Source organism: Prinia subflava, chromosome 1, assembly GCF_021018805.1.
Source record: "Prinia subflava isolate CZ2003 ecotype Zambia chromosome 1, Cam_Psub_1.2, whole genome shotgun sequence".
NCBI classification, from domain to species: domain Eukaryota; kingdom Metazoa; phylum Chordata; class Aves; order Passeriformes; family Cisticolidae; genus Prinia; species Prinia subflava.
Window position 1 is genome coordinate 137432260 of NC_086247.1, and position 20308 is coordinate 137452567.

The following is a 20308-nucleotide window of genomic DNA, read 5'->3' on the forward strand; positions in this document are numbered from 1 at the left end:
CTGGGCTGCAGAGCGCCGCTCCTCGCCCGCCCCGCCGGTCCGCTCCGCCATGGCAAGCCCCGGCTCCGGCTTCTGGCCCTTCGGAAACGAGGAGGGCTCCGCAGCCGCCGAGACTCCCGGCACAGGTAGGGGTCCCGCCGAGCGGCCGGGCGGGACCGGCCCGACGGAGCCGCCGTGACAGCGCTGCCCGCTCGCCGGAGCCCGCCTTGTGACAGCTCGGCCGGCGGGACGGAGCGGTGCGGGCGGCGGGGACCGACGGCCACTCGAGCCCGGGCCAGCGCCGCGGGGCTCCGGGGGGCAGGGGGTTCCTGGGGAGCGGGGCCGGGGGCCGGGCGAGACGCCCCGAGCCCGCGCCTGTCCCCACGGACCCTCCGCTCGATTTTCTCTTACAGCCAGAGCGTGGTGTCAGGTTGCCCAGAAGTTCACGGGAGGGATCGGAAACAAACTCTGCGGTAAGGACAGGGAGGTCCCGGTAGCCCGCGGCGGGGGCGCGGCCGCGGGACCTGCCCCGGGCCGGGAGGGCGGGGGACGAGGGTCGATGCCCCGGTAATGAGGCCGTGTGTCCGTGTCGCTGTCAAGCCCTGCTCTACGGAGATGCCGAGAAGCCCGTGGAAACCGGCGCCAGGGCAGCAGCCCCGGGGGTAGCGGAGCCGAGGCCGACCTGCACCTGCGACAAAAAACCCTGCGGTTGCCAAAAAGCGGACGTGAATTACGCCTTTCTGCACTCAACAGGTAACGGCGCTCCCAGGGCACGCTGCTTCTCTAAAACTAACAAGAAAAACCAGCAGCTCGGTCAGGAAATTGCCTCCGCCCGCTTTGCGCGGAGGCGTGGGGGGTCCGGCGATGTCTGGCGGTGCGCGGCGGAGTTCTGCGCCCTCACCCTGGACCCGCCGGGCGAAAAATCACTCAAATAACAAAAAATCCCGAAAAGAAAAACCCAAAGCAGTAAAATCCCGCGTACTGGAGCCCGCAGTTTTTTGTTTCTAAGGAGCACTGACAGCGTCGACCTTTTCGTTGAAGACCCTGCGATGTAATTAAGGTTGGAGGGGAGGAGAGAGATAGAGCGCTCTCCAATTCGTCTGCTTTATTTCGAAATATTTTTCGCACTTCATCATTTCTGACCTTGGAGGCAGCGTCTCCGCCAGTGAGTAGGTCCCAGCTCCCCGCCGACATGCGCTGGCCAGGAGCTCTCCCGTTTGCTCGGCAGCTCGGGACCCCAAATTACGGGCTTCCACTACAATCTGGCTTTGACTGAGCCATCGCCCCTAAACAAAAGCTTTGTGTACACCGAGAGCCCGTGCAGCATTGCCTCAGAAAAAGGCATTAAATTATCAACAAGTCACTTGCATAGGAGAGTCACCTCGAAGGTATTTTATTGCAAGGCAAATGACAGTTGTTAGGGTGCTGCTTGTAGCATTTTTTGCTCAGTCTTTATTTCTTACGAGATTTGTTTTCCCTTTTTTCTTGTTTCCCTGCTCTCACTGTCTTAAAAATTGGTCTGAAATATACTGTGGACAGAATTGACCAATTTAGATAGGTTATTAAATCTTGTTATATCTCGGAACATTCCTTGAAATACACGCTTCCAATTTGTTTTTAAAATGAAAACAAAACCTATTTTTATTGACTACAGTGTAAAGATTTTGAAAACATAAATGGGAGAAGGCTTTGTTCCAAATCTATGCATGTGGTCATAAAACGAAGTTAACTTTTACATTTCTCCATTCCCAGATCTTCTGCCAACATGCAATGGAGAAATAACTACTATGTCTTTCCTACAAGACGTTGTGGACATTTTACTTCAGTATGTGGTGAAAAGTTTTGATAGATCCACAAAAGTTATTGATTTCCATTACCCAAATGAGCTGCTCCAGGAATATAACTGGGAACTGGCAGACCAGCCACAGACCTTGGAAGAAATTTTATTGAACTGCAGGACAACTCTGAAGTATGCAATTAAAACAGGTAATAGCAATGCTCGTTTTCTACCCTGTATGGTCTCCTCCATTGATTAAAGGTGTCACTTCAATTTAGCTTGAAACGTTAAAGACTGAAGCAGCGACTGTATTTTGTCAGCTCCAAGCAATTTCTAGCAGGGACAGAAATCGTTTTCCAAAATGATAAAACACTCCAGCAGCTCCATCTCTGTAGCTGTCAGTGCAGCCTCGCACACCCTTTCCGATGTAAAATTAATGTGTCTGTGTGTCGGAGCTGCTGAGTGTGCCACCGAGCAGCCTTTGCACCACCTTCACCACTTTGTGCCGCTCCTTTCCCCATTTCCCGTGTGATTTCACCCATTTCACGGCGAGGGCCCCGTGCTCCCTGCAGAGCGCGGTGCGGCGGGCGCGGAGCTCGGGGCAGCCGGGAGCGGGGCAGAGGGGAGCCCCTGCACGGGGCCAGCAGGGACCAGCCCGTTTGCCAGCCGAAATCGCAGTAAATGGCCTGTAAATTCGAGCTGTGAGCGGCCACTTGCCGTGCCTCTCACTTCGCCTGCAGGACGTAAAATAAAAAGAGAATTTAGCAGAACCTTACACAGAAATATCGAGGATTTTGTTTCAACTTTAGGCTCGAGCAATAAAACCAAAGTCCGATTTGTTTGAACAGCCATTTGTTGTTTTTCACTGGGGTAGCAGGAGTGGTTTGACTCCTGCCTGCCTGGGATCCCCCGTTTTAGTCGTGCCCCCTGTGGGCTTCGTGGAGGGGAAGCAGCCTGGGGCTCGCCCTGGCGTGGGGAAGCGCCCGACTCCGCACCGGGGCCACCTTAAATAAACTGCGGCGGAGCAGGCAGAAAGCTGAGCCGCAATTAGGCTGTCATTGAGAAATAATAGCGAGTCCGGGGAGCTCTTAGTGGGAATTTGAATTACTGAGAAATAGCTTAAAAATAAATGTGAAGCAATTACTGAAAGAGACAAAAGGCTGATTTGCGACTACAGGCTGAGTGGAAAACAAAAAAATATCTCATGTATTGAGAAGAGAACAGAACAGACCGAACCTGGTAAAGATTGTGAGGGATCTGTGTAATCCTCCTCGTTTAGGGTTAGAAAGGACCATCCGCGTGTTTTGTTCTGCATGAGTCGGGTGCTGTCAAGATGTTTGTAAAATATTGGATTAAATAGTTAGGTAAATTATTTCCAGAGGAACAAAGTCGATCAGTCCAGTGGTCTATGCAATGTGTCTGGATAGGGCATGGGAAACGTGTTTGCACAGAATGATGTAGAATGTGGGATCTGTGATTCTGGGAAATAAAAAAAATAGGGTTTCTTAGGTGATTTTCATAAATTGTTTTTTGTTATAGCCTGTTTTCACATAATACACCTGTTTAATTTTGCACATCCAAAAAACACCCTTTAAAATAATGTTAACATTTCTATTCCTCTCTTTGAATATTGGAGACTTCCCATCTTGGCATTTTATGATTTGTTTTAATGAAAATAATGTTTTTGAACTCTGAAAACGGGTTCTGGGGGCTTTGTGAAATGTGGTGGCGTGGCGGGGTTCAGCCCGGGGGGTGCAGAGCCGCCTCGCTTGGCTGCTGCTGCTCCTCAGCACCCTGGGGTGACAGCCCCAGCCTGGGGGGCCGTTCATGAAATGCGTGGTGTTTACACCTTCGGCATGTGCTTCAAAGTAAAACACGGGAATTACCCTCAGAGGAAGGACAGTATGGTGAGGTTTCTGGCGGCAGCGTCTGCCTCCACTCCTGCCGCAGAAGCCCCTCGGACACGGCCCCTCCTGGGCGGCGTTTTGCTGCAGGGGCCCGGGAGGCTGATTGAAAAATAAATTGTAGTGCATAGATTAGCCTCACAGCTGGATACCCAGGTCAGGGGATTCGAGGAGGCAGATGGCTGATTTTCCGGCCGGGGGCAGGTGTGGGCTGCTCCCAGGTGTTGCCTGCATGCCATGGCTCACCGGGGAAGCCACGCTTTCTGCCCCTTACCAGCAGAGAAGGAGTTCTTGCTGAGAGGATGTAAAAGACAGTGACTGCGAATGCAGGGAAAGATGGATGCGAAATTCAGTTACTGTGCGCTGTACAATTGAAAATGGATAGGGGAATTGAAATACGAGCATTTAAAAATGGCTTAGAAAGTCCGGGAAGGGTGTGAGGAGCTGTTTCTGGCCCAGCCTTGCTCCCTGGCAGGCCCTGGTGCTGCTCATGCATGCAATGAGGCTGCAAGCACGGCCAGACTGGGTGCTACCAGCCGTGCCTTTATCCGTGCTGTCTGGCCGTGCCCTGCCCATCGCTTCCCTGTGGGGGCTGTGGAGGCCGAGTGCTCACGCTGGGCATGCCCGTGCCTCCAGCCGGTGCAGTGGGAACGTGTTTGGAGGGTGTGTGGGGCAGAGGCACGCCCTCAGTAGGGAGAGCCGGGCCTCCGGTGCCCCTGTGCCTTGGCCCTGGTTCTTGGCCATCGTCTCCCATTTACTCTGGGATATCTGTGAATACATTGTGTATTGCTAAATGAAACATTAAGTCATAACCTCCTATTTTCACCTCAACTGATTCCTCACCCTGTCACCGTCTCTTTTCCAATACCTCTTTGTTCAGGATCAACTTCAACAAAGGATGTGTATTTCAGACAGAGGCACCCGGGTAGGGATTTTTGAGCACCTCTCACAAACTCTTCTTACCTGGCCAGTGAAGCCTGTGTTCTAAGCAAAGCCTCAGTTTTCCACGGCCATCTAGCCAAGGGAAGAAAACTCGCTTGCGTATTGAGGTGTCACAGGGACAGACAAACGCCTGCAGCTGGGGCAGCACATTCCCACCCTTCCGTGTTACAGCCGCGCAGCAGGACAGAGGGGCACGGAGCGGGGGGGCTGTGTCACAGGTGTGGGTGCCGGGGGCTGTGTCATACCTGGGGGTGCCGGGGGCTCTCACAGCAGCACCAGCAGCAGCAGCTCTCCCTGTCCTGACACCTCTCCCTGTCCTGACACCTCCCGGTGCAGCGCTGCTCCCTCCGCCCCGCTCGCCCCAGGGCGCGGCCGCCCCACCCCGCGAGTGCCGGGCCCGCTCCCCGGCGGCCCCAGCGCAGGGGCTGTGCTGGGGGAGGGCTTGAAGAAACCAGCACTGACAACAGGGCTGTCGCCTGGGGCTCACTGGGGGGCTGACAGAGAACCGCTGAGACACTGCGGCTGCAGATGCAAATCCTGCTATTGCCCAGCTCTTCAGTGTGGATTTATTTCCAAAACAGGAATTTTTGTAACCTGCTTTGAGTCTTCCTGTAGCCCATATCCACTAAAGGCTTTTAGCTCCTAATTTTCGGTTGCTTTCAAGTGAAATTTGTCATCCAGCTGTGATACGGAACCCAAGCTATAAATATGGAAATTTTCAAGATCCCTCTGTCAGGGGAGGTGCAGTTCTCTGCAGGCAGAGACCCTGGAGCAGGCTGGCTGAGGCTGTGGTGGTGGGTGTGTGTCTTAGGCCCACCAACCCCACTCAGGAGTGTGAAGAGCAGGGAGCAAGATCCAGTTCATTGTGCTGGATCTGAGCATCGCTCCTCGGGGCTCGGCGACTTTGGCTGCCTGCCTGGCAGCACGGGCCAGGGAAAGGTGGCAGTTCCTGTCAGTGAGAGCAGGGAGCTGCATGCACAGTGCGATCAGGCTGGATGGCAATGGCACAGGGCTGGCCTCAGGTTAAGGGCAAGTGGAATTTGCACGTGTGTCCCCTGCACTATATCCTCAGCTCTGGTCTGCCTGCTCAGCTTGATTACTCTGCCTTTGTGTGCTGCAGGGTGGGAGCTGGGGAGCAATTCCCCGTGCTGCTCTGCCAGCCATGTGTCCACGCCTGATAAGAGGCCACAGGAGACCAAAGATAAGTTTTCTCTCAGTGCTGGGTGTGCATTTCCTCAATCATCTTGCTCTATCTTTTGTTTTCTCTGATGGCAATAACAGTACATCGTCTAAGGGTCAGGACAGGTGTTTTCCAAGCAGATGCTGCCTTCCTTTGAGTTGCATGGCATTTAAGTAATTGTGGACCATCCATAATTTGTACCAGTAATTATGCCACTTATCAGGGGCTTGCGGAAAGTAACTAGTAAAAATGGAATTTTAATGCTTCCTGTATTTAGTGGCTCTAGGCACGTTTATAAGGAAAGTCTCTAGGAGGATTTTAGGAAAAATAACAGGAGCCAATTAGATAAACTGATTAAAGAGACTATCACCTCACTGAATATAGTCCTGTGCATCATTCTGCTGGGGCAGTAGTGCTGGTTTTCATGGTGTTTGATTAAAATCACTGTAATAAGTTGCCAGGCTATTTGTAATTGCACTCTGACAGTGAAGAAATGACAAGGACCACCACCTTCCCTGCCATCTTCGTACAATCATCAGCCTTTGAGTCATGTGCAAAGCAGTCACCAAAATACTCCATTTTCTCATTTCGCCCTGTCTATTGCAATCATTAGCCATTCATCACTGATGTTATATGTCCTGGCAAGCTTTTCAGATGGTGTCTCATGTGTGCCTTTCAAACCTAGTCAGGCAAAACCATATCCAGTGACAACATGTGACACAGTAACGGGAGCAAACAGCTATTTTTGTGAAGCAGCAATGTGCTAATTTTCAAGGCATATTGAAAGGATAATAGGGAATGTGTGGAATTCATTATTCTGCGTTGAGTATAATTAGTCTGGTTTTACTGACTTTGGAATGAGAAGGAAGAGAAATTATCGTGCCTTTTTCAAGAAATGTATTTACTGCCATTTGCTTTGTTTCATACCTTGAAAGCACTTCCTTCTCTATAGAAATATGGAGGTAAATATTCTGTTCAGCACTGAATAGTTTCATTCAGAATCATCAGCCCTTTGATAACATTTTCCCTCTTATGCAGGACACCCTCGATATTTTAATCAACTTTCAACTGGATTGGACATGGTTGGATTGGCGGCAGACTGGCTGACATCAGCAGCAAATACTAACATGTAAGTAGAAGCTTTTTATTTAATTTATAGATATTTATTATAAATTCACAGTTACAGTCTAAAATACTAGTTTCTGTATCTGAGTGAAAGAATAATTTTTTGTTAAACTTGCTGGGGAAAAAATTATCTGCATTTTAAATGGTTACAACGGTTATTTATAGAAAGACTTCCAATGTTGTCCTGTAGGCTGTCATTTATAAAATTTCAGTCGTGATATGATGTTGGTTGTGCTGCCTCCCAAAAGCACACAAAAATATATACAGATTAGTATTTTGCATGCATAAATATGTAAAATTAAAGGGGTACTGAGTGAGCATAGAGGTTTTATGTATAATCCTTACCTAGAGCTGGCAAAGCTATTGCTTTCTGTAAGAAGGAGATGCAGAATTTAAAGTGTGGGGGTTTTTTTCAGTTTGGGATTAGGAAGCATTTTTGTGTACTTGCTAAGCTTCACGCACGGTCTGGCTGTTATGACTAGGACTGCTGACACGTGCTTCCAGACATGCACACAGGGTGTGCAAGGCAGAGGGGCTCTGCCCAGCATCTCTTGGATAAAGGGCAAAGCCTTGAACCTGGAAGAGGTGGGCAAGATTTTATTCACTGAAGTGGGTGGAAATGGATTCTCAAGCGCTCCCTGCATTTCTCCTCCTAGGCATTAGATGTCTAATCAGAAGGAAGACTGTGGCAAGTATTGTGAAACAGAGCTCTACTCAGTATAAGATAGAGTATATTTTGGCTATAATGTAATGTAATATTGGAAAAAGATGTGTTAGTGTTGTAGATGAAAGCATTAAATATGGACATTACTACATTTCAGGTTCACCTATGAAATTGCTCCAGTGTTTGTACTTTTGGAGTATGTCACACTAAGGAAAATGAGAGAGATGGTTGGCTGGCCAGGGGGCTGTGGCGATGGGATATTTTCACCTGGTACATGACATTTCAAGCTTTCTCTATTTTTCAGACTGTGATATATGACATCCCCTGTAGCTAAAGAGTAAATATAATTAAATATGCATGTTTGAGAGGACACTTGCTAGTAAACACCAGTGGCCTCATTGAGATAAAGTATTGCATGTTTATGAATTTCAGGGATGTGATTATGAGGGTCTGTTTGAGCAAATTGCACTGCATGATGAGCAGCTGTGATGGCACATGGGAAACATAATGAGAAGAGACATTTGCCTTGCAGTTTTGCTTTGCCCCCACTTTTTATGGATTCCATGAAATGGAAGGACTGTTGTATTAGGAACGGAGGGAAGAAACACAACAAAGCTCTCCATCACTGCAGGGGAAATTGGAGCAAACAGGGAAAGACATAGCATCCCTCCCAGCATTAGCAGAGTCAGTAAGACCATGCCAGCATTAGAGCATGCTGTTAGCTTTTCATGTGAAGCTGACCTGTGTTTCTCAGTGGGGTACTTGGGCACTTAGTTAATCTGAGTGCTTAAAAGATTTAGAAACCGGTTCCTTCAGGGCAAGTCAATAAGGCAAAAAAGTGTAGAAAAGTCATTGACAAACATTGTTAAGACTTTTTTTTTTTTATTTAATCATTCCACTTAGTCTTTTGATTTATACTCTTTGTCACCTCTTCTCTGACTCTGCAATTTCATTGCTCAAAAATTTTGGCCTGTCTGTCTTACAAGACTGCAAAATACTGAAAGAATTTACATTGGATATACTATCTTGGCTTGTCAAAAGAGAATAGACTGTTTTCAGTTGAAGGAGCCTTTCTGGAAGGCAAGTTAGTTGACCTAATGGAGACAGATAGTGTACTCTTGAGTAGAGGGAAGGCCTCACTGATAATAACCTGGGACATTCAGCTCTCCGAGGCCATGAAGATCAGGCAGGGCTCATCTTCAGCTTCTCACATCTGAATGCACACATGGGAAGTGGTGTGGGAGTTTTATTCTGGCCCTTCCCACAGATGTAGAGAAATAGGTGAGACGAATTGACATTGCTGTTTCATGAGTTCTTAATTAAAAAGCACTGAGAGCAAAAGCTCTGACAGCTTTTATTGTGGTGCTTAGCAATCTCCCTGAAAACCTTGGCCTCCAATCACACCGGGCATCTAAGTGTGCATCATGAGCCCAGGACCAAAGTGAAAGCTTTGGAAACTGAGCAGTGGTTGGTTACCAACCCTGAGCTGACTTGGTACAGCTGCTCTGAGCTCCTCACCCTCCCACTGGGATGGCCAGCAGCCTGCAGGGTGAGGGAAGAGCAATAGCAGTAGTAGTAATAATAGCAACAGCAATAGCAATGGCAATGGCAATAGCAGTAGCAATAGCAATAGCAATGCTGCCCAGCCAGCTCTGGAGGGCAGAGCATGGCAGCAGGCTGGGTGAAAGGCTCAAGTGTGTGTGCCACATCTGCCCAAGTGTGGCAAACTCAGGTAGAGATAGTGTGAGTCAGGAAAGGTGTGTGTCTCTGGAGCTGCTGGCCCTGCTGGGGCTGTGGAAGGTGCTGCCTGGCACCAGGAGTCAGGGCTGATGTGTCAGAGCTCACTTCATCAAGCTGAAACGTGTGTGGGGACAGGCTCTCTGGCAGGCATGTACCTGTGCTGGCATTTGCAGGGCTCCCCCTCTCATTCTTTCTTTCTCTGCAATTTCTGGTTTGTGCAAAGTGCATCTTTCTAGTTTTCTCTATTGAGGAATACTCAGTGTGCAGGTTCTGCTTTTTTAGGCAATAATCAAAATAATTTCTGTGTTGTCTTCTTACTCCATGGCTGTAGCTGAAGACCTTACTGTTGCAAAGAAAAGGTTCTTTCTCTCTGCATTCCCTGAAATGAAATATATGGTGTCAATATATGTGAAGCATAAAAGCCTAACTACTTTCTCCAAATTCTGTAGGTATGTTTTGTTAGCTGCAATTAACTGTGAGCACAACTATGAAATTAAAATGCAGGCTTATTAATAAACTTAAGGTTTAATGATTAATAAATACTAATAAGAAACCCTGGTATTGGAGAAAAAACATTTCAGTCTTGATTCTTTTGACAGTGAGCCACTTACTTTGGACAAGATAGGCCAAATTACTTCAACTTAGTTCAGTCACCTAAATCATCAATAGCAGCTCTTGCATGACATCTGCATTTTTGAGGGACAGGTACCTGAGCATTTCCTTTTAATCTCTCCATTTCTTGTTTTGTCATTTCTGAAGAGAGGTGTAGGAATACATTCATATCTCTCAAAGCAGTTGAAAGGGGAAAAAAACCCCAAGTGTGTACTGACCCTTATGCCAGCAGTGCCATTTTTCTGTGGCATTTTCCCTTGGATGCACAGGAGGGCCAGTGAGGTCAGGGAAAGCCCACAGCAGGGCAGTCTCACAGCAACAGCAGAGCTAGGATTCTGATTAGAAATGAAGCTTGTGTGGGCTGTGGATCAGTATATATCTCCAGTGAGATTAAAACAAATCTTACAAAAGTCAAAACAATGTTAAATTTGCCAGCACAGATACCCAACAGTACTTCCTTCATCTGCTCAAAGGGTGGATTTTATCTTACCTCACTTTGGCTGTCCAAGCATTGGGTGTCTACCCCGGGCTGGTTACAGCAGCTCCTGTGTATTCAGGGGATGTGTCTGCAGGGCAAGTTCCACCTAGCACAGACAGCTGCCATAGGATGAGCTGAACCATCCTCTGGAGGTGCACATCTTGTGCTCTTCACTCCATTTTTAGATGGATGAATGTTGCAGTAGTTGAACTCTACCTCACCAGCATTTCAACCTGTTCATTTAAAACCTTTGCTTTATGTAAATATATGTGCATAAACATGGAATATAATCAATCTATATGTGTATATATAGATATATATACACACACATATACACAGGATAAACCTGATGGATTTCATGTACACGTCTCTGTGTATGTTTGTGTGCATAAAAATGTAAAAGTTCTTCTGCCTCAGGTACTGCATTATATTCCCATTGTGCTCATGCAGCATTAATGTAATGCCAGACATTGCTCCACTGTAGTCACAGAGGCTCAGTTTGTAAAAAATCTCAAAAAGGAAAACCAGACTACTGCAGAGCTGTAGATCTGATACCATCTTGAAGTGGGTTAAACAGCCATCTTGAAATGGCTATTTTAAGTGAATGTATGCCAGTGATTTTAAGGCAAGTGTTAGCGACATTTAGCCTTTTCCCCTGGTTCCCCTCAGAGGAATATTAAAAAAAAAAATGTTTGTTAGAATGACCCTTTTTCCTTTCTCTTCCCTCCTCCCCCTCCAATTATCCAGAAGATAGTGGCTGTTGGGTCTCAGTGGGTGGGTTTGCTCAAAGCTGGGGCATGAAACACCACCCTGACTTAGGAGGTAAGAGCACAGATTAGGTGGCACTTGGAAATCCCTTAGGAAGTTTCCTTGTGGGGGCATCTGCATAGGAGAGGGAATAGAGTGGGGATTATATGTAGATGGCACATGGAAAGCTAAGACTGGGGACTGAAGGAGAGATGGTAGTTAAGGGTGAAAGGAAGTGCCAGTCATCTTTTGCAGTGGTACTTTTTGCATAAGTTGTTATTTGTGTGTAGTAAATAACGTTATTACACAGCACAGCTGTGAGCAGCATCAGGAAAAAGAATCTGTATTTCTGCCATAAGGCAGAGACATTAGCATCAGAAAAACTATAGCAAGACTTGTTTGTTCTGAAATGCTATTACAATGAATAGAAAAAGTAACAGTGTATTACTGTGGACTCCAGGTGGTGCCATATCTAACATGTATGCTATGTTGATTGCACGTTTCAAGATGTTCCCAGAAGTTAAAGAAAAAGGAATGGCAGCTATTCCCAGACTGGTTGCCTTCACATCAGAACATGTATGTGTTTCTGTTTTTTCCTATCTGTTACATCGGCTTGTATGAATTTATGATGAAGAAAATAGCTGAACAGGAATTTGTTGACAACTGTCTTCATTTCTGTTATTCCTTCACTGGGAGTAAGAACATGGGAAGAGGCTTGCTTCTTGATCTACAGAGGGATGATCTCTGCACTTCTCTGTGGCTGAAGCCTAGGCAGAGCAGTCTCTACAAACCACTGCCAATTCTTTGCTCTCACTTGTGTCTATATAAATGTTGATGTGAGTGGTGAGGACCACATCAAACAGAGGAGAGGTCATCATTGGGCTTCAGCACCTTCTGCCAGGCATGTTATTTGTTTGGGTCACTCTGGGGCAACAGAAAACCCTTTGGAGTCAAAATCTTTCCATCTGAAACCAGTCCTGCTGTTATTTAATGAGAAGGTGATAACACACATGAAGACAGTCATATTGCAATGCTGTGTGTGTGAGAGCAGCTGCAGTATTTGTTGGGTAACTGGGCTTTGCTGTGAGTTTCTGCCTGTGAGCAAAAGCTTCGGCACACAGGGGCTCATCACAGGCACTGCTGGGACCTGGCAGTGCCAGGGGTGAGGGGAGGTGGGCACAAGAGAAACAGGAGCAGAGAGTTCTTTGCTCTTTGTACAGCCATACTGTCCCCATAGCAGTTAAAGAGGACAGTCTGCAGATAAGCAACTTTCCAAAGCTGGATGTACAGCTAGAGATACATTATTCATATGGAAGTAACAAGCCTAAGTTGTGCAAATAAGGTCCAGCATGATTATTTAAGGTAACAAATCCTATTAATCATTAGAGAATTTAATTGTTTTCATAGAGATAGAGTGTTAAACAATGACCCAAATTGTGCTATCAGTCTCAAAATAATGAAATGAGCTTTAATAATTGTGTTTTCATGCCAGGAGAGAAGCAGTTCCCTTAGCAAATTAAACATTCAAAACCCAAATATACTAGAGAATTCATAGGATAGCATCTGAAACCCATTATATTTTAAAAGTATCTTGAAATTGCAGTTTTGTCCCTTTCTCAGTCAAGCTTTATAAAAAGTATATTCTTATCTTATAGAGAAGGTAAGAAACTGCACTATGTGAAGACAGGATCCTTTAACCCTTAATTGCCCAAAGGATATGGTGGTTTAACCCTTAAAACAACAGAAGCTGTTACAGAAATTACAGAGGCCTAGAAATGCAATCCTTTTTAAGATAGTGTCATGCAGGACCTGAACAGACACTTAAGATATGAAAATGTAATTTGTCTCATTTTTCACATCATACTGATGATCTACCTACTTTTAGACTCCTTGGCCTGACTGAGATTTGTCTCTGCCACAGTTGGATGCTCTTGAAAGACAATGACCATGGAACAAGCAGACTGTAGAATCATATAACACCCTGATTTGGTAGGGATCCATCAGGATCATCATCAACTCCAGTTCCTGGCCCTGTGCAGGACACCCCAAGAATGACACCATGTGCTTAAAAGCATTGTCCAAAAGCTTCTTGAACTCTGTCAGGCTTGATGCTGGTGACCACCTCACTGGAGAGCCTGTGTTCAATTACTTTCTGTGTGAAGAACCATTTCCAGATAATAAACTTAAGCCTCCCTTGACTCAGTTTCGTGCCTTCCCTAGTGGCCTTCACGAGAGTGAGGAGTACCTGCTCTTCTGCCTCCCCTGCTGAGGCTGTTGAAGACCACAGCGAGGTCTCCCCTCAGTCTCCTCTTCTCCAGGTTGAACAGACCAAGTCACCTCAGCCACTCCTCACACAGCTTCCCTTCCAGAGCCTTCACCATCCTCGGGGCCCTCCTTGGACACTCTAATAGCTCAATATCTTTTTGATATTGTGGCACCCAAAACTGCCTCCAGGACTCGAGGTGAGGCTGCCCCAGTGCAGAGCAGAGAGGAACAATCCCCTCCCTTGCCTGGCTGTGCCTGATGTCCCCAGGACAGGGTTGGCCCTCCTGGCTGCCAGGGCACTGCTGGTTCAGGTTCAGCTTGCCATGGACAGGAGCCCCAGGTCCCTTCACATGGCACAGCTTTCCAGCCTCTCCCCAGTCTCTACACACAACCAGTGCTTCCCCCTGCCAGATGCAGAATCTGACACTTGCCCTTGTTGAACTTCACATGGTTGGTGGTTGCCCAGTCCTGTTAATGTATTGAGATCTCTCTGCAGGCCCTCTCTGCCCTTGAGGGAGCCAGTAGCTCTCCCAGTTCAGTGTCACCAGCAAACTTACCTAGTATCCCTTCCAGTCCTGTGTCCAAGTCATTAATGAAGGTGTTAAAGAGCACAGGGGTGAGGACAGAGTTCTATAGGAACTCCAGTAGTGCAGGTCACCAGCCTGATGTCCTCCCATTCACTGAAACCCTTTGTGCCCAACCCTTGATCCAGTTGCTCTCCCATCCCATAGCAGGGCTGTCCAGCTGTGAGCTGGATGCTTTGTGCAGAAGGACACTGTGAGAGACAGTCCCAAAAGCTTTGCTGAAGTCCAGAATGGTTACATCTACTGGCTTTCCTAGATCAGCTCGGTGGGTTACCCTCCTAACCAGAGGGAAATCAGGTTTGACAAGCAGTACTTCCCCTCATGAAGCCATGCTAGCTCTGACCAGTGACTGTGTTGTGCTCCAGGTGTTCTGTTTCAGTACTTCCCAGAACAATCTTTCCTGTGAATTTACCAGCTACTGAAGTGAAACTAACAGGCCTGTAGTTTCTGGGGTCCTCCTTCTTGCCTGTCTTGGAAATTGGTGTTATATTCCTCAGCTTCCAGTCATCTGGGACCACTCCAGTTTCCCAAGACCACTCAAAAGCACTGCAAGAGGCTTTGTGATGACTTCAGCCAATTTGGGAATTCAGGTGCAATATATTTGTAGGGATCAGGCCCCATAGATTTGTAGGGATCTAGCTGGAGCAACAAATCCATAGTATCATTTCCCCATGCTCTGCATGCATGGTGTGATAGTAAACAAAGCTTAAAGTAACTGTATGTGTTCAGAAATGCAGAGGTTTTGGTTTTGAAATTTTCAGTCAGATGCCAAGATTTCCATATCAGCAATTCTTGGCAAAGAATTTCAGCATCCCAGATGAGACTATTTTCATTACTACCATTCTAGAGCTTCCTGTACTATAAATGAATGAAGTTGTGTCACAGTTGCCACTACTACTACTGTAATCAGAATCTGTTTCAGTCTGATGCCATGACAGGTTCAGCTGCCAGTGGGAGAGAGGGAAAAGGAAGAGTAATTCACAGCTTTTAAGTAATAACCTTCCTAATTTAGGAGTGCATCATGTTCCAAAATTAGGAGCCTCACTCTCTGCACAACCAGTGAAGAGAAGCAGCTCTGGAGAGAAACTCAGAGCATCCAAATGAGGAACCTAAATATTCCTTAATTTAAATGTTCTAAATCGCCTTTAGGAGGGCTTCACCTACTTCTGTGCACTGACCATAAAGAGCCTCCTCATATACACAGCCTACATTTGGTGCCTAAAATAGGTCGTATGATAATTCCAACTACTCAAGCTCCCAGCCAGCAAATCTTCCCCAAGCCACAACTTAGCACACTCTGCTTCTGTTTGTTTCTGTTTCACCAGAGATGGGGAAGTACCCTGCAACTACTTGGGTCAGTTTTTCTCAGGTTTAATTTCACTCTGATCACTGAGACTTGCACTCAGGATTTAATTCAGTCCTCTGTATTCATCAGGACATCATCAGTCTTCTTTCATTTGCACTGGTGCAGGAGCAGTGATGTCCTTCAGGGCAGCTGTTCTGGACTGCACATGATGCAGGAGACCTTGACTCAGAGAGGAAAAAGTGATGGATGCCAGTTGTAAAAACCTGTTTCAGTCTATCATTTCAAACACAATAAAAAATCTGAAGTGAAGGCCTCCTCCTGTGTTCCAGCATATCAGCTTTAGGCTGCTGTAGCTGTTCAGAGGAGTCCACCCCTTTTTCAGCATGGGGAAAGCTGCTGAAAGAGATAGCTGCCTTCTCAGAACATTTTAAGTGTTCCATTTGTCTGTGAGGCAAGACCTGTTCAATTTTAACCCATTCCTTATTGTGATTTCGGTGTGCCCAGTCACCACTCTTTTAAAGAGTATCCAGTGGTAGCTGGAAATAGTATGGAGCAGGGATTACACCTAGCAGGCAAAAGGACAGAGTCATGCTGCCCTGAGGAGGAAAAGTGTGCAAGGGGGAAGTTCAGCTGTAGAGAACTAGGTGGGTTCAAGTCACAAAACAGCCTTTGGCCCTTTTCATTGATAGCAGGAAAATAGCTTAAAGAGGCATGCAGAATTTCTGTGGACTTGATTAATTAGGGACTGTGTGGGCTTAATCCACAGTTCAGAAAATGAAACGAAGGCTGGTCATAATTGGAAAGACAGAAATTTTCTCATCTTCTCTGTTCTCCAACCCAGCAAGACTGTTCTCATGTAGCTCAGAACAGCTTTCTTACTTTCCCATTCATCTAGAAGCTCCCTAAGAAGGAACATCTTTTCAGGTGCTCAATGAGGGAATAGCAACACTATTCCTTATCACAGGTTTAGAAAACAAAATGCAGAGTTAAGAACTAGCAGGTGATTGAGTCAGATCTGGCAATAAAGGACCTCTTCATGCAGTTAGAGACCACAGAGGACACAGAAGAGGCTCTCCTTGCCTCTGGCATCTCTCCATCTGCCCTGCTCTTGTGTTGAAATTGCTGCTGCTGAAGATTTCACTAGGAGTGCAGCTCTGGCAGCTCTCCCCCCTGAAGGGGGGGTCTGTTGGCTCTCCAGTGTCAGCACTGCAGGCAGCTGGACACGCCTGGAGGGGCCTCATCCTCTAGGAGAGCACTGGGAGAGGTGGCTTGTCTGGGGTGGTAGGGGAGCACCCTCCCAGCAACAGTGCACTCCATGTCCACACAGCAGCTGGATCAGAGGAGGCAGTCAGCAGTGAATCACCTCCTCAGCTTCGTGCGTGCTGCTTCCCCTTTGTGGATAAGCCCCATTTGTTTCAGGGAGTGTGTCAAACGATTCCAGTATCTGTGGGAGGAGAGTGGCTTTGGGAAGCTTTTATCGGAACAGTTTCAGAAGCCTACTGTGAAGCTTCTTGGTGCTGATGCAGAAGGAAATTAAAAAGTGACTTCTGTGTCTGTAGCTTGATAGACCATTTCACACAGGATATGGAAGATTTTGGGTTGGTTTCACTGTAGAATTAATGAAAATCTGGTCTCTAGTCTGCCACTTGCATGATAGGTAGTGCTGCCCTCTCTCCCTGCAACTTAGGAGACGCTTTGCAGAACTGCCACCTGCCAGAAGCAGGTGTTGTGTGAGGTGCTGCTTCCAGAGAAAGATTTGAGGAGCCTCGAAATCCGGTTTTCTATTTGGTAGCATAGATTACAAAGCTGTAAATTACACTCTGGGCATACAGAGTAGGTAGGAATTAGATTTGTTTCCACCTAAGGAAACTTAAAATCAAACTGATGGTTTCTCACATTTTTTTATTTTGCATTACTTTCTGCATAATAACTAGAAAATTATTTTTATGGTATTTGAAGCCAGGGGGAAACAGTGAAAATTTGATCTTCTTTGAGGAACAACTTAATTCAGGTAACACTGTTTAAATCAAAGTAAAAGCATTTTCCAGAAAAGTAGTGCTCTGGTGTAGTCTATCCTAAAGGAGAAAATCATCATTTGAGTCTAATCCTTCATCTGGTCAATACCTTGTGGCTTTTACACTGCCACAGTATCCTCCTGAACTTAGTGCAACATTTTGTATCACATACAATGCTGCAAAAGTGTCTGCACTAGAAAAAAATAAATGAGGCTTTCTGATTAGAAAAGCAGCATGAAACTGTGTGTTTGAAAAATGCCAGAGATACTAGTATGTTTAGAAACATCCATATCCTCATTTCTCTCCTGATACTAACAAGTAACTTTAAAAACGGAGTAGCAATAGATAAATGAAAACAGAGCAAATATATCTCTCATTACAGTGCATTTGAAATTTGGATAGGACACAGTGGGCTCTTTTTGTAGGTAATTGAAGGAGAAGATGTAGTTTGAAATTAGATGATAAAGACAGAATTCATGTTGCTAAATGTTAATCACCTAAGGTGTAAACATTTAGTTAGTCTATACACTTTTTATGGTCAATAAAAAGAGCAAGATCTGCAGAAGGCAACTCATCTTAAGTCTAAAACAGATGCCAAAGCCTTCAAGATCAGTGTGGCTTCTGGAGGTACCTTTTTCCCCACTTTTGTGGGAGCCCAAACAACAAGTCTGGACTAGCCACACATTTTTAGATTGCTACGACAGAAACAGCCCAGCCTACACATCCAGGAATTGCACAGTGCTTAAAGCTCAGGAGAGGTGAAGAGGAAAGTGTGTTCACCTTCTTTGCTGGTGAATAGGTGACAGGGTGAGGCTGGGGGTCCAGATCTCCTGGGCACCAGGCTGCCAGTGACTGACCTCGGGGGAGTTTCAGCTGCAGCATGTCTTAGCTTGCTCAGCATTTGGGAACTGGTTACTGATAAGCCACCTCCACAAAGCTCATGTCACTCTGGATTTATGTAAGCAAGGAGAAACAGCAATCTGAAAAAACAGCCATGCCCTGTGGGGCTCGTGGCATTAGGATGGTTCTTCGTGACAGCTTCAACCATGCCAGATGATGAGCAAGTAATTTAGCAAGCTATAAAAATAGAAGCATCTGTATATTGAAGCACTTTAGATAACAATGCTGTACTTTTCAGCATCATAACATTTTTTATTATTCTAATTCTTCCATTTTTCAGAGGGACAATTCATTATTGCACGTGTGATACATTTACACTCTCTCTACATTACAAAGCTAACCATGTAAAAAAGGCTCTCTGTGGAGCAAACCTATACCTAACAGCATTTGAAATTTCAGATAAAGAGAAAATTCCCCTGGCTCAGAATCACCAATTTTTTTTTCTGACCATTAATACACTCAGCCACTAATATCTATACGTTTTCCTTTACCAATGAATTTTACCACATTCTTCCCATACAGAAATTAGGTTCCTCTCTACTGGGGATGTATTTGCAGTCTTCCATGCACCCTTTGCATGAAGAGAGGGAAGGAGGAGGCCAGGAGGCCAAAGTGACAGCCCATTCCCAGCTGTGTGTCCTTGTCTGTCTGCAGCCCCAGGACAGTGGTGAAACTCCAGATATTCCAGTGTCTCCAAGCCTGGCTGTTCCTTCAGGACTGGCATCAGGCAGCCTGCGCCTGTCCTCCCTTTGTTCCCTGGTTCTCCCAGCATAAGGCTTCAGATCTGTGTAACTCCTACACAGCTGTGTTGTGAAAGGTGGTGCTCAAGCTCCCTTCTTGGTGTGTCTGAGAAGTCTGTAGCCCTGGTACTTGCAAAGGGGTCACATTTAATGCCCTTCCTTGTTAGCCCAGTTAAATCATCTGTGAATAGTTCTGTCTGATCGGGTTTATTTCTGCAAACCTTTTCATCTCTTTGACCTTTATAGTTTTCTGTGTTTACAAAGACAACCATAATACACAGGCAACCAATCTTTCAGCACTATCACAGGAATATTAAACCAAAGTTTAATACCTATCATTTTTGAAAGCTTTATTTGGTCCTACAACTATATTTTTTCTATTTTGCCTTCATCTTTAGTCTTTCAGAGTCTCTCAAGCACTTGGAGTAATTCCTGTGATGTTGCCCTAAAACATGAAAGCATTACAGCAGTTATATATCTGTGAATGTATACACAGATTGAGCCATTTCATATTCAGAGTTTGTCTAGAAATTGTAATTGCATTTGCCCTTCTGTGCACAGACTTCTATGTTTCTTCCCAATTTATCCTTAAACCAGTTTTGGTTCCTGACCACTGAATTCCCTTCAGTCTGTAAAAAGCCTTCAGGCTACTGAGCCATCAGCACTACATTCATTTTTTTTCCCCAGTGCTCTTTTAGCAGTGCCCTGAGACTTCTTAGCAAGGCAGCTGAGCTTGGCCATATTCCAGTAGATGCCTTTGAGCACATGGGCTTAATTTCTTTCCTCATAGTAGACCATTTAAATCTGTCTTTTCTTTTTTAAGGTACTTTGTATAGTTCTGTTTCCTAGTAGAAAAACAAATTGGAACACTAAATCTTTTTAAACTGGTGTGGAGTAAGGGGCAAAATTAATGCATGTAATGTCATTGACAGAAATCCCAGTGAAATACACCTGTGATTTTTCACTCCTAAATATCTATCTGCATTTATATATTTACAAGACCCAGTATTTGCACATCAGTTTGTGTAATACATGATTAAAAAACAGAATAAAATTTTTAAAGTATATTAATTCAATTCTATCTCCATATAGCATATCAGTGAACTGTCACTGTGCTGGCAATATTTTTTCTCTGTTTTCAATTTTTGTGAAGTTCCAAGATACTTTCCTGAACTTGGGAATTTTTTGTAAGCCTCCCCCTGCCAATAGCCATTTCATGGCCTCTTCTCCTCCCCACTCTCACAAAGTTGCACTGCTGCCCTATAGGGCTCAGGGAGGCCCACAGCACTGGGGATAGACTTTTGTATCTTTGATGTTTAGAGGTGTGTGGATTGATCACAATCCAGGCCT

The 20308-nt window shown here is 45.8% G+C and overlaps 1 protein-coding gene across 1 annotated transcript in view; it reads left to right on the forward strand.

Annotated features, from left to right (window-relative positions):
• GAD2 (glutamate decarboxylase 2) overlaps positions 1–20308 on the forward strand; it is a 40839-nt gene continuing 20531 nt past the window's right edge. The window contains exons 1-7 of the mRNA XM_063414048.1: positions 1–125; positions 393–452; positions 580–732; positions 1732–1965; positions 6821–6911; positions 7729–7841; positions 11609–11724. Of these exons, the coding sequence (XP_063270118.1) occupies positions 50–125; positions 393–452; positions 580–732; positions 1732–1965; positions 6821–6911; positions 7729–7841; positions 11609–11724 (843 nt within the window). The 5' untranslated portion in view covers positions 1–49. The remainder of the gene's footprint in view (positions 126–392; positions 453–579; positions 733–1731; positions 1966–6820; positions 6912–7728; positions 7842–11608; positions 11725–20308) is intronic.